The sequence below is a fragment of the Castor canadensis genome, chromosome 6 (assembly GCF_047511655.1).
Source record: "Castor canadensis chromosome 6, mCasCan1.hap1v2, whole genome shotgun sequence".
In the NCBI taxonomy this organism is placed as follows: domain Eukaryota; kingdom Metazoa; phylum Chordata; class Mammalia; order Rodentia; family Castoridae; genus Castor; species Castor canadensis.
Genome location: NC_133391.1, coordinates 96,820,107 through 96,833,558, shown reverse-complemented (window position 1 = coordinate 96,833,558; position 13,452 = coordinate 96,820,107). Strand labels below are relative to the sequence as shown.

At 37.7% G+C, this 13,452-nt stretch overlaps 1 protein-coding gene across 7 annotated transcripts in view; it reads left to right on the top strand.

The window, feature by feature from the left end:
• The window catches only part of Cast (calpastatin), a 107,839-nt gene that overhangs the window by 60,903 nt on the left and 33,484 nt on the right, over nt 1-13,452 (top strand). For 4 of the 7 annotated variants that reach the window (XM_074077041.1, XM_074077040.1, XM_074077042.1 and 1 more), the window contains 10 exons: nt 2,034-2,099; nt 2,908-2,949; nt 4,442-4,498; nt 4,907-5,020; nt 6,133-6,216; nt 10,144-10,212; nt 11,346-11,444; nt 12,059-12,139; nt 12,797-12,835; nt 13,294-13,386. In XM_074077041.1, the coding sequence (XP_073933142.1) occupies nt 2,034-2,099; nt 2,908-2,949; nt 4,442-4,498; nt 4,907-5,020; nt 6,133-6,216; nt 10,144-10,212; nt 11,346-11,444; nt 12,059-12,139; nt 12,797-12,835; nt 13,294-13,386 (744 nt within the window). The remainder of the gene's footprint in view (nt 1-2,033; nt 2,100-2,907; nt 2,950-4,441; nt 4,499-4,906; nt 5,021-6,132; nt 6,217-10,143; nt 10,213-11,345; nt 11,445-12,058; nt 12,140-12,796; nt 12,836-13,293; nt 13,387-13,452) is intronic. The other 3 variants (XM_074077046.1, XM_074077043.1, XM_074077045.1) reach the window with 1 other exon arrangement.

The window sequence follows — 13,452 nt, the reverse complement described above, 5'->3', positions numbered from 1 at the left end:
TCAGCTTCCTTGGTGTATTTCAATGACACTATGCTCACTAATTGTCTTATCTTCATATGCTTCTGGTGTTTGACTCATGGCAGTTGCACCAGCCTCCTCTTGGAGATGTTTGTCAGATTGAACTTGATAAGTTTCTGTCTCCAAATACTTTGAACTTTTAGAGTAAAAGTGCTCATTCAAGAAAATACTTACACTAAATCCTTGTCTTATTCTACATCTTTAAAAAACTCAGTCTATGTCTGAAGAGGGATGATATGACTAGGTCTATGTTCTTTATCTCTTGCCCTTGGCACGTTAGAATTGGTGTTCACACTGTTGAGTATAGGGGTCAAACCATTTCTAATCAGGATGAAATCCTTGAGAGATTGTGTAACATGGTCACTGGAGCCAGGTGGCATGGCTCGGAAGCCTGTTTCTCCACCAGATGTGATATTAGACAACCTCTCTTTGCTTTGGTTTATTTGCACAATCTGAAGGAAAATGGTAATAGTGCCCATTTGAGAAGACTGCAAAAGGAAAGAAGCATATATTGAACAATGCCTGTCCACTAGCTAATGCCCAGCATGAGTTAACTGTTGGCCAATACAGGAGAGCAGTGCAGCGTTGTGACTGAGAGGATACAAGTCCAGCTCCATCTCAGGTGTCCTTGGGGGTTATTTAACTTCTTTAACCTCAATTCCCCATCTGAAAAATAGGTAGAATGAAAATACCTGTCTCATCAGGTTATTATAAGTACGAAGTGAGTTGACATAGGTAAAGGCTTAGAGCGCATGCCCTGGTACCTGGAAATGATTGATAAACACTGAAATTATTTATCACGGTTGCTATTATGTTCAGCATCACCACTACCAGCAATAAACTCATGATTACTGATTTAAATGCACATTGCATTATAAGCTCCTATATCTATGACTATACATTCTTAACTGTACTGCCGAATTCTCCCATACAAAGTCTTGATCACTAAATGACAAACTGGAAGCTATTAATAGATTCAAATCACTACAATACCAACTGGCTTATTTTCTTTGTTAATCATTTAATAAATTACATTTGTATAAATTTTTAAAAAAAGGATGCTTAAACTGAGTTGTATAAGCAGAACTGCATTAGCAAGGATGCATTGTGAAAGGATCCCAAATTTAAAATTTCTTTAAAAACATTTCTTTGATCATGAACTTTGATTTCTTCCCCAAGCAATAAGTGTATTGGTACAACCCAAGGTCATTGTGTAAGGAAGCATATACTTTCAGTACTGAAGATAAGATAAATTTAGGAGATATTTGACTTTAGTTTCTTCAGATAATAAAATAAAAAACAGACCTTTCCAGTGATGCCATCAAATAGTCAAGAGGAGAAATAGCAGGAAACATTAGACCCATTTGTAATCTCTTTGAAAAGTTAATAAAACATTAATCAAATTTCATATCTTACCTCCATCAAAAATGGATGAATGTATTTATTGAGTTATCTTTTTTTCTACAAGTAACCTTTAAAAAATCTATGAAACAAACACCACACTAAAGGTGCCTAAATTGCAACAGTTATTCCAGAACAATATTAGAACATTAGATTAAATCTCGACATATAGGACCATGACAGGTACAATAAAGACCCATGCACAAGTATTTACAAATTATTTAAAATATGTTGACAGAACTTCAGAAAACTTATGACAATACCTATGACTACTTATTTGATCGTAGACAAACACTGGAAATAACGACAGAAAAAATATTGCTCAGACAGCCTTTACACAGAGAAGGAAAGGAAATGAAAAGAATTAGGAATGACCTTTACTAATGGAAGTCTTCACTACAAAATACAAATGCAAACTGAAATATTGGCTTGGGATCTTAGAGTTCATATGTCCAAATCTTCTTTGAGATCTATATCTATATGCATGCAGTGAGTAGATGTGTTAGATAAGTAGAATGGATATTGATATGAACATTTTAAGCCCTTTGTATAAATGTACTTATTTGACTGTCAGATAAAATTAAATTAGACTTGGGGCTGTGCTCTTATATTAGGCAATTCCAATCAGCAAAAAGATGGAAGGACCCCATCCTCCTCACAAGAAAAGACACAAAAAACAGGTGAAATAGTTCCTTGCACAGAGGCATCACTGTTTACTAACGGTCACTTCAGTCGCTCAGCACATGCTAACAATTCCAGGTCATAATCTCCTGCGATGCTCTGACTCCATCACCATCTTTCTCTAAGCCTAACTACCCATCAGTCACTTACAGCACTAAAAATAATCCACTGCTTTCTGTGCCCCCAAGTCTTTCATTACGCCGTCGTTTCACACTTTTAACCAAAACCTGTGGTAAGTATTTCATTGGTAAAAAGATAAGGTAAGTGACTTTGAAAAATGGTATCCTTAGCTTTGAAAGATGAAGAGTTTTATTTTATTCTGCTTATGTATTTGCTACAATGTTAGTAGTAACCTTTACATATCTTTGATATAAATAGTAAGAAATAAGATGTAAATTATCATGTGAATCATAAGAACAGAATATTATTTAGTGTGGTTAAGTGGTTATCTAAAGAGTTACAGTTTCAAGAAGAGTATAATAAATTTAATAATAAATTTTATATTTATAACCTCAAAATCATTTTTGAACTTACTTAGTTAAAGAGCATCTATTATAATCTTGATAAACTATGTCCATTTCTATTTCTTCCCTTTTCCCTCTTTCCCTCTCTCCCTCCCTCTTTCTTTCTCTCCCTTTTTTTGTTCTTTCTCTTTTTCTTTTTGTTCTTTCTGTCTGTTTCTTTCTCTGTCTTCCTCTTTCTTTCTCTGTTTTTCTTTTTTCTTTGTCTTTATCTCTTTCTTCTCCCTCTCTCCCCCCTCCCTCCCTGTCTTTCTCTTTTTTTTTCCTTTCATTCTTCTGTATTTAGGCTGTGAAAACAGAGCCTGAGAAGAAGCCACAATCAGCTAAGGTAAATGGCATAAGTTTGCTAGTGAGTTATTCAGAATCTTTTTTACAATAATGAATAACAAATTATATATGAAGTTAATTAAATATATATATATATTTATTTATTTTATTCATATCTGCATACAATGTTTGGGTAATTTCTCCCCCCTCCCCCCACCCCCTTCCTTACCATCCACCCTACCCCCTCCCTCTCCCCCCCACCCCCTTGATACCTGGCAGAAACTATTTTGCCCTTATCTCTAATTAAATATATATTTATTTATCACTTTCAAAATATACCCTACATAAATGATTATAGGTTATACATAAAATATTTACAGCATTAAATCCATATAATTTTTAAAGAATATGTAAATATTTTATAGACAAACAGTATGTTTCAGAAGGCAATTAATTCAAAAATATATTTTTAAATGAAATAACTACTCAAAAAATAAAACAACAGGAACAAAATAGAAAAGACAAATGGTAGTATCCAATTATAGTTTCAATGAGACATCAGGAATAATGTGTCTGTGAACATGGCATGGAGATAATTTAAGAATGAGAGTTGGGCCAGTTAATCTTGGCAGTCTTACCTGTGTTGGTTGAGCTGGTTTTTAGTTACTCAGGAGCCTTTCCCTTGGGAGTGGCTTCTCTTCCATTCTGACTCATGGCTGTCCAGACTGAAAGCTCTTCTGCCTCCACATGGAGGTGAGTCCCAGGGTGTCTGCACCAGTGCAAATCTTTCTCATCAATAAAGTGCTGTACTTTATTTTTTCAAACACTTGAGTGGGATAAGACCACAAGATTTTATGCGGGAAGGCACAGAGATGCTTAGGCAAAGTACTTTAAGTATAGGTGAGAGTGAGATCATGGAGGGAAAGGTGAGACTTACTTGATTTTTGAGGGCTCCTGTAGATGGCAGTTGCATTGTGAATTCTAGAGTGAAGAATATAGCAGCTAGATAGAAGTTGTCTTCTATTCTACATCTAAATGTTTTTGGTTATCTATCAAATTTCAAGAGAATTAGGTCTCTGGTGATATGATCTTCTCTAATTATAATAAAGAAAAAACTTTGAAAAATCAATTAATTGATATTACAGAATTCTTCGTCTCCTATGAAAGAAAGCTAAAAACTTAATTTCTAGAGTGGAATTGCTGTTCAACAGGTGACTCAGTGTTCACCTTGTTCATTTGATGTTTCTGTAGATAGACTTGCAGTTACTAATTTATCTTGATTGTGAAAAGCAGAAATATATATATTTGAAAACATCTTTTTAGGTGAAATATTCAATTTTCACTGTTTTTCTGATAATCACTACTACTGGAGGTGTGGTAGGGTTACTGTTGACCAGACATCACATGTCTATGTTGATTCCAAAGAACTTGGCTAAAGTGAGTTTTTCCTGAGACAGAATGATTTAATTGAAATTTTATTCTTGAGCTTATTTGGACATGTGAAAACAATGGATTCTAATATAATTGAGTTTTTAATTATTTGAAATTAACAGCCCCCAGTGGTTCATGAGAAAAAATCCCAAGAAGGAAAGCCAAAGGAGCACACAGAGGTAAGTGATTACCACTAGGATTTGATATTATAAAGTTATGTGTTTTGGTGAAGTATACTTTTAAAATCTCTCCTCATTTGACATTTGTTCCAACCATGGATGGCTGAATGTTTTTTTTTCAGTTAAAATGGTGCCACCATGTGGCAATAGTAGTGTTTACAGTTACTTAAGTGATTCTTGCTGATTTAGAGCAAAGGATTAGCCCTATTTCAAATTTTGTACCTGAAGTGAAATTTTACCATATTTGCATCATACTAATTCAGACTCACATAATTCAAACCTTGAAATAGCACAACTGTTATGAATGGCTTTTATTCTATGAAGAAAAGTGTCAAAATGTTGTTTAAAACCACCATTGTGCTAACAATGTTTTTGTTTGTGTGTGTGCATGTACATGTGTGCTTTCAGTCAAAGAGGCTCCCCAGGCATGCACCAGATACAAGAAGCAAACATGCTCAAAATGAAAAAGCAGTTTCCAGATCAAATGAGCAGCTGACATCAGAGAAAACAACAGAGCCAAAGGTAAACAAAGCAGGTTGATAGACATGAAAGCACTAACATCAACTAGCTAATAAGCCATGGTTCCCCAGATCACATCGGGGTGTGTAGTTGAGTTGATAGGACTATGCTGAACATATTTTGTATTGTAATGATTTGGTGCTATTATTTCATTGGTTTTACAAAAGCATTGTAGGGACTTGGGCTCATGGGAGATCTGAGAAAGCAAAGGCATCAGAAAAGTTTAGGGAAATGTTCTGTTCAGCCATCTCCTACCATCCAGAAGTGACCAGCATGACTACAAGGCAACAGGTTTGGGTATCTCCCAATTGGAAAATTTTTAATTGAAGCCCTCTTCTCCTCCCTGCCTTCCCATTCTCTTCTCTTCTTTCCCCTCTCCTTCCTTCCCCTTCCCTCCCCTCTCCTTCCCTCTCATGGAGTCTTACAGATATGCAGTACCATGCTCAACATTATCAGCTTTTTTAAATGAAAGGCTTGAAGCATTTTTACAGTCTTGTTGTAGAGGGGTTGAACTTATACAGCCCAATATCAGAAAATGACGCATATAAAATAAATCTCTAAGAAGAACTTTTTGATTGAGTGTACTTGGACGGTGACAACTAGGCCTGCTTCACAATATAGTATGTATCAGTGATCACAAATTTGTGACTCCCCAGTTAAATGCAACCACATGGATATTTATTTGTTTTATAGTGTTGTTTAAAATTATTTTTAATTAGTTGCCAGCAAACAAAGTCAGGACATTTCATATAAAATACTAATTTCTAACTTCTCTTAAAAAATCAGACTATCTGGCAAAAATGGGCTCATAGGGCAACAGTTGACTAGAGCCATAACACCTGGTCCAATGGGCTCCAGTTTACCACAGTGCACTGAAGCACGTAAACCAGGTGTGATGCTGTCTGCCTATTTGTGTGACTGAACGACTCTGTAGGCTATTAAGTCCAGGTTTATACCATACCCAGCATTGCAGCATGTGCAGTAAAAGCTAATAAACCTTCCTGTGCCATGATGTCCATGTGGACAAACTGGCAGATGGAAGCTACGTTTGAAACCCATGATCTTGGTAGTGGTCAAAGATACTTAGTTCTGTCAATCTTTTATCCCACTCTCAGACTAAATCACAAGACACTACTTCTGCCAGTGGAGAAAGTGTCATTGCTGGTGTAGCTGCAATATCTGACAAACCAGATGGCAAGGTGAGCACATGTAGAAGAAGGAGCCTTCATTCTTATCAGGTTTCTATTATAAGAAATATATGCTCAAATAACTTATCACTTGGTAAAACTGAATGCTTTTACTTGTGAAATTTTGTGGAGAACCTATATTGAAAGGATATAAAGATTGCTAAAAATGATGTTTAAATTCACATATTCAATGAATATGTAAGCATCTGCCATCTATAGGGCCTGGTATCAACACAAAGGAAATTAAAATGTGAGTTGACTCAGACCTGCCTTCCAGATTTATAGGTATGAAATAAAGTACATGAAATTTCTATGAGCATTTAAGCAAGCATTACTCTTGGCTTTGAATGTTCCCACCAGCTATCTTGATGCTAGTAAATCACACACATTCACATCAGCCTGAGTTGATGTGGGAGGTTTCTAAAGGAGACCTCATCAGTCCCCTCAAGAGCAAGTATATGTGTTGTGCTGCCTAGTCCCCAGCAAGTCTTCCTTGGAGCCTTGGAAGAGCCTCAGATGTGAGAAGAGAAGTGGTCTCCCTTTTCTACCCATAGCAGCACAGAGTTAGCTGACCATTTGGAGGACATGTAGTCAGTTTGAAGCCATAAGTAAGAAATTGAAGCAGCAATGAGAAGAGGTAGGTGAAAACAGAAACAAGTTGTTTGGATATTTTACATTCCTACTTTTGAAAATGGAAAAGATGTCAGCTAGACAGTAAGGAAATTCATTGGAGAAAAGTATGGCACATCACCCTGAAATGTATCCTTTCTCAGATTTTAGGAGACAGGGCCCATTGTTTTTATTCAAACTCATGCAGTTCTTCTGTGGAATAAAGGCAAAATTTGCAAACACTTCTGAATAAAAATTCTCAGCTTAAATACTTTTCCTTTGTGATAGATCACTGTTACACGTCCTTCAGACCCTCACACTCACCCCAGAGATACATGTTACTGTCCTGGGCTAATGAGGGGTAGCTAAATGAAATGATGTAAAAATCAATAGATATAGGGCAGAGGACTCGATATGTTAAGGTAAACTTTAAAATGCAATTGGCCAGGCAATTACCAGTAATCCTGTAATCCTCGATACTTAGGAGGCAGAGATTGGGAAGGTTGCAATTTGAAGCCAGCCATGGCAAAGTTCAAGAAACCCCATCTCAGCCACCTGTCATCCCAGCTATGCAGCGAGGCACAAACAGAAGGGTCATGGTGCCTGGTCATAAAGCTAGGTCCTAGCTCAAAAATAGCCAGCACAACGAGGGTTGGCAGTGACTCGAGTAGAAGAGTGCCTTCCAAGCAAGTATAAGGCCCTGAGTTCGACTCCCAGTACCACTGCCTCCCCCCAAAAAAGGCAGTCAACATTTGAAGTTTTATGCTAGCTATAAATTAGCCAGACTGATCAGTGAAAACTGCATGATCGGAGAGGTTTCTGTGGAATTCTGTTGTGCATTGGCTTTTGCTGGAACTTTTCACAGTAAATAGGATTGATCAGATTTCCTCCTGCCTTCTTATTTTAGAATGTTGTGAGTTTAAAGCACTATGGTCAACTCTGCAGGACACACTACAGGCTGGCCCATCTAGATAGAGCTGGTTCTCTACAGGGAGGTGTTTGGTGAGAAAACATTTGACTCAGGGACTCTGGCAAGGGCTTTGAGAGAGTAGTTCTAATTTGAGTTAGGCACGGAAGGAGATCTAGGATTGCAAGCTTGGAAACACTTCAAGGTGTTCGAAAGTTTCAGATGTGTTCTGATCACAGAGTGCATTCCTGTGGGCTTTTAGACCAGACAGACAGGTTAAGGCTGCTGTGGAGAGTGCTAAGGTGAGGTTGTAGGTAGAGGTAGGAAGGAGGTAGGTTGGGCTGGGCCGTCTCAGTCATCCTGGTAAGTCATAATGAAGCCACAATTAGAGCTGTGATAGAATAAGACAGTGGGAAGTTACGTGAGGGCATTATAGAGGTCAAATCTTCAGGTTTTCAGAAAGGATTGACCAAAGTGAGCAAAGGGAAGAAAAAATTGAAGACAGCCTGGGGCTCTGGAATCTGGTTGAAGTAGGTTGGTAACTCTAAGGTAAGGCAAGAGAAGTGCCCAGGACACAAAATTTAAAGACACTGTCAGACTTGTACAAGTGCAAAGTTCAGCACCTGAGAATGAGTACCTCGTTAACCGGGAGTGGGCACCTTGCAGTCCTATCCCTGACCTTCCAGTTACCTTTGAAAGGTGGATTGAAGTCAGAAGAGGAATTGTTTGAAGGAGGAAAACTGATGTCTCTGATTTTGGACAGGTTTCTTTGGACCTGTTTGATGGATCCAAAGAAAGATATGTAGCAAGGCAATTAAAATATTATTTTGGGGGGCACAAAACAGTAGAAGAGATGGGAGGAAAGAAGAGGAGGAAGAGAGAGGGAGAGAGAGAGAGAGAGAAGAATAAGTAGGATTGTGGGGAGAGTAGGAGTGACACATGCATATGTGTTAGGGTATTAGTTGAATCGAATCCTGGAAGTGGTGTCAGTTGCCCACACTCAGCTACATGTCCTGGTGTGGTATCAGTTTCACAACCACACCAATCATCTATTTAGCCCTTAATTATATAACAAGTACCTGCACAATCCTTATCAAGTGCCAAACACTGGTTTTCATACTTATGTACATTGATTTCTCTAAGCCTCATAACCCCCATAGGTTACCCCACTTCACACACTATGAAACCAAGGTGCGCAAGGAGAAGTGCCCTGCCAAGTCTCAAGCAGTCATGCATGTCACCACTCGTGTGCAAACTCAGGCTTTCAGGGTGTGTGCTGCTGACCAGATTTGAAAACATTCAAATGAGACATGATCACCTATTATCTTACACTCAAAAACATTTCCCATTCCGTTCCTACCTGACAGTGGCCCCTGGCCCTGGAGAATGATTTTGGATAGGACTGTCAGCACAGAGCAGGACCTTGCAGAACAAATGCAGAAGAGATGCCAGAAGTGACAGAGAGTAAAGGCACAAACATCAGAGTAAAATCAAGATGGTGCTGGGCTGAGGCCCCTGCAAGAAACAGGCTGCTCCCCAAGGGTCAAACTTCAGAGACTGTGTCTGAATAAAGGCATGGAGTTTGCAGACTGAAAGTTACTAGCAATCTTTTTTAAAATGGTATTGGGGTTTGAACTCAGGGCTTCACACCTGCTAGGTAGACACTCTACCACATGAGCCCCACCCCCAGCCCCCCATTTTTTAAATTTAATTACTTTTCAGGTAGAGTCTCATATTTTTTATGCCCAGATCCTCCTACCTACAGCCTCCCATGTAGTTGAGACTGTAAGTATGTGCCATCACACCCAATTGATTTGTTGAGATGGGGTCTCACTAGCATTTTGCCTGGACTGACCTCAAATCTCCCAATCTCCACCTCCTGAGGAGCTGGGATTATAGGCCTGAGTCATCATGCCCAAATACTAGCAATCTTTGATAGAGGAATGACTGCAATGGCGAGAGGAAGAGAAACTCTTTTTAGGGGAATTAGGAAAGTGAGTAATGAGAAACCAAAGCAAGGGATATGGCAGTCTTGATATATAAGGGCAGAGACCCAGGCAGCAGCAGCTGGAAGTTGCAGCCTACAGAGAGAATTCATTTGTGTGCGAGCAGTGGTAGTGGGCTGCGGAGAAGCATGGTGAACACAAGGCAGAAAGCTCCAGATTCAAATCTTGTTCTGTACTGTGCAGCCTGAGACAAGTTACTTAATTTCCCCAAGATTTGTTTTCCCCAGTGCTAATGGAATTAATATTACTTAGCAATTTTGACAAAGGATGCGACACATACAACATATGCAGAGCAGATGTTCAGTAATGATCAATGCTACTAAAATTACAGTGAATTTATCTTAAAATACACGATGGTGTTGAGTTTCATAAAGGTATGTGAAAGGAGTTTTTATGTCTTTCTAAACTCCCCACCAGAAAAAAGAAAAGAAATCGTTAACTCCAGCTGTGCCCGTTGCAGCCAAACCGGACAAACCATCTGGGAAGGTATGAAAGTCTCAGTGCTCTCCTGCATAAGATAGTGTTCTCTGCTCTGTATTTCTGTCTGTCTGACATCTTTTGGCAAACAATATGAGATTCATTAAAACATCATTTTAATGAATCATTATTTTAAGAAGATATGACTGGGTTGAAACTGTGACATTCACATGTATAAAATGTTTGTAACATTTTGTAACTGTCTGTTTTGAAAACTCCATCTTCATCTCATGGAGTTTACATTCGAATTTCTCTCCTGCAGTTATACTTTCTTAAACCAGATGTGTTACTAAAGAGTATAAGGTACTTCTGCATTCTGAAATTCCTTGACACTTATCTGTGATTGAGTCCTAAAGTAGTGGGAATGTGGTAGTTGTGTAAAAAAAGGGCAAACATTGTAAGCAATCCTTTATAATCTGAGTTAAATAGTGAAGGGTCTTTCCCTAGATTGTGGATTCCCCTTCAATTACAGATTTTGTTCACAATTAGTCATTCTTAATTAACCTCAAAGATAAGGTGGCAGCACTCTCCCGTTCATTATGCTGACTTAAGCTCACATGGACAGAATAAATTGTCAATTCCTATAACTTAAACATCAATCCCAGGTAATTTCTGTTTTATAGACATAATTGGGCAAGCAAGTGAACAACAACAGCAACAAAAAAAGCCCCTAACAAATGAATGAAAGTGTTCAAGGAAATACGTTTTAGAAATAGATTCTTTTTGCAACAGGTGTTGTCTAGAAATTGTGATGGGGTTCTTTGCACAGAACTCTGGAAAACTATGAAAAGCAATGTGTATCAATTACTACATTGCTGTAGCAACAAGGTAATAATTCTTTGTATTTCTTTTTCTTTTTCCTCTTTAACTGGCAGGACATCCAATTGGCAACTTTAATGAACTCACATACTCATTCACGTAATTGATGACTCTGGACTTGTTGAAATTGAGATTCTTACCCAAATATGGCTTTTTATCTTCCCCACCAGATTGTGTATTCTGAAGCTTCAATAATAAAGTTAGACACAATTACCTATTTACAAATTTGGAAAATGTATAATGTTTGGTTTTCCTGGTATTTACAAAATTAAAAGTGAAATATGTTTAACAAATAACATTTATACCTGCTCTTTCATTTCCAGTCAGGCATGGATTCTGCTTTGGATGACTTGATAGACACTTTAGGAGGACCTGAAGAAACTAATGAAGAGAATACAACGTATACGGGACCAGTGGTTTCGGTATGTGACCTGCCCTCTGTCGAAATTTATGGTCAATGAGTAGTGAAGCCATAAGACCATGAAGTACAAGAAGTTCTGTTGCTTGATAGAAGCAGGATGGTATCAGTATCTAAAACAGCAAGTAAAAGCTGGTGTTAGGATGAAATGGGTTTGTTCTATGATAGCTGTACAGTTATGTTGGATCAGCAAATATTTGATTGTCTGTGCTAAGACTGACACTGGGATACTGCCTATTTGTTTTCTAGGTATTACATTAGAAATAACTATAAATCTGATAAACTTGTGTATTGGGTCGTATGGAAATCTGCTATGTCACTAACTTATTTTTGTATATGTTAGAAACGTTAGATATTGAAGACGGAATGTATTTTTAATAGAAAATACATTTTAGCATAATATTTTGAATATTTTCTAGCATTACATGTGAGTTCAGTCAATTAAATATGGGTGTTTGTGTAAACTTAGAACTTCATAGTTTTATAAAGTTTTAGCTTCTTGATGATTTATATTGCATGTCAGTGGTTCCATAAATTAATAAAGGAATATTACTTTGTTTTCACATTACATTTCAGCTGATTAGTTACATAATATCCTTGTCTGTGATTTTCTTCCAGGATCCAATGAGTTCTACCTACATTGAGGAATTGGGCAAAAGAGAAGTCACAATTCCTCCAAAATATAGAGAACTATTGGCTGTAAGTAACTGTTCACTTTTATTTCATTGTTTCCTTCTTGGAACATAATTTTATATCAATACCTTCATAATTTTTAAAATTCAGGAAATATAATGCACATATGAAATTGTCATTTCTAAGAAATTCACTGTTTATATTTGCTAGGGCTGCCCTAACAAAGTACCCCAGGCTGGTGGTAACAATTTTTGGTACCATTGTTCTGTAACTGCTGGTTACAGAAATTTACTATAGTCTCATGGTTCTGGAGACTGGAGGTCTACAATTGAGGTGTCACCAGGGTTGGTTCCTTCTGAGGGCTATGAAGGAGAGCTCTCTTCTAGGCCTTTGTGCTTGGCTTATAAGGTGACTGTCTTCCTCTTGTGTCTGTTCACATCATCTCCCCTCTATGCATTTCTCTGGGTCCAAATTTGCCCTTTCCAGAAGGACACTAAGTTACATTGGATTCAGACCAATCCTAATGAGCTCAGTTTTACTTGATTATTTCCCAAAAGACCCTATGTCCAGCTAAGGTCTCATTATGAAGTACTAAAGGTTAGGAATTCAGCAAATGAATTTAGAGGAGGACACATTTCAATTCATTATACACTGAGAATACTTTTTGCTAATCAGGAAATTAATTTTGCCTTCTCAACCTCATCAAATTAATATTTGTTTCAGAAAAAGGAAGGAACCACAGGGCCTCCTCCAGACTCTTCGGTGAGTTTGCATAAATGTTTTCTAAGATGTAAATCAACTTCTGGTTGGGGGAATATGACTAACAGTTCTTTTTTGGGGAATCATAAGTCTTCATAGTTTTATCTATTCAAAGAAAAATGATGGGTATGAGGTTGTCTCATTGCTTCTTGGTCTCATGTGTATTTTTTGAGGGGAAAGACAATGGAACCAAGAACATATAAGGATGAAATAAATGTTAATAACAATAATGTGAGCACATCTTACCACATGACTAACTCCTTTAGAAAACAGGAGAAATATAATTCTTACTGAGAACTTACCCCCTTTCAAACACAGGCTTTCATCTGAATTATTTCATTAATGTATCTCATTTGGTAGCAAAGGAATGCAAAAATCTGTTCTTCCTCTACGGAGTTTGTAATCCTTTCTTTCACTCGTATGGCTCCCTTGTGTTATCATCTTTGTGCTTGTTTCTTTAGAAATCCATGGGGCCAGACGATGCCATCGATGCCTTGTCATCTGACTTTACCTGTAGTTCTCCTACCACTGGTGGAAAGAAAACTGAGAAAGAGGTATTGCTTTTAATGCTATTAAGGATAACTTGTTAGAAACTATCTTGACCCTGAGAAGAACAGCAA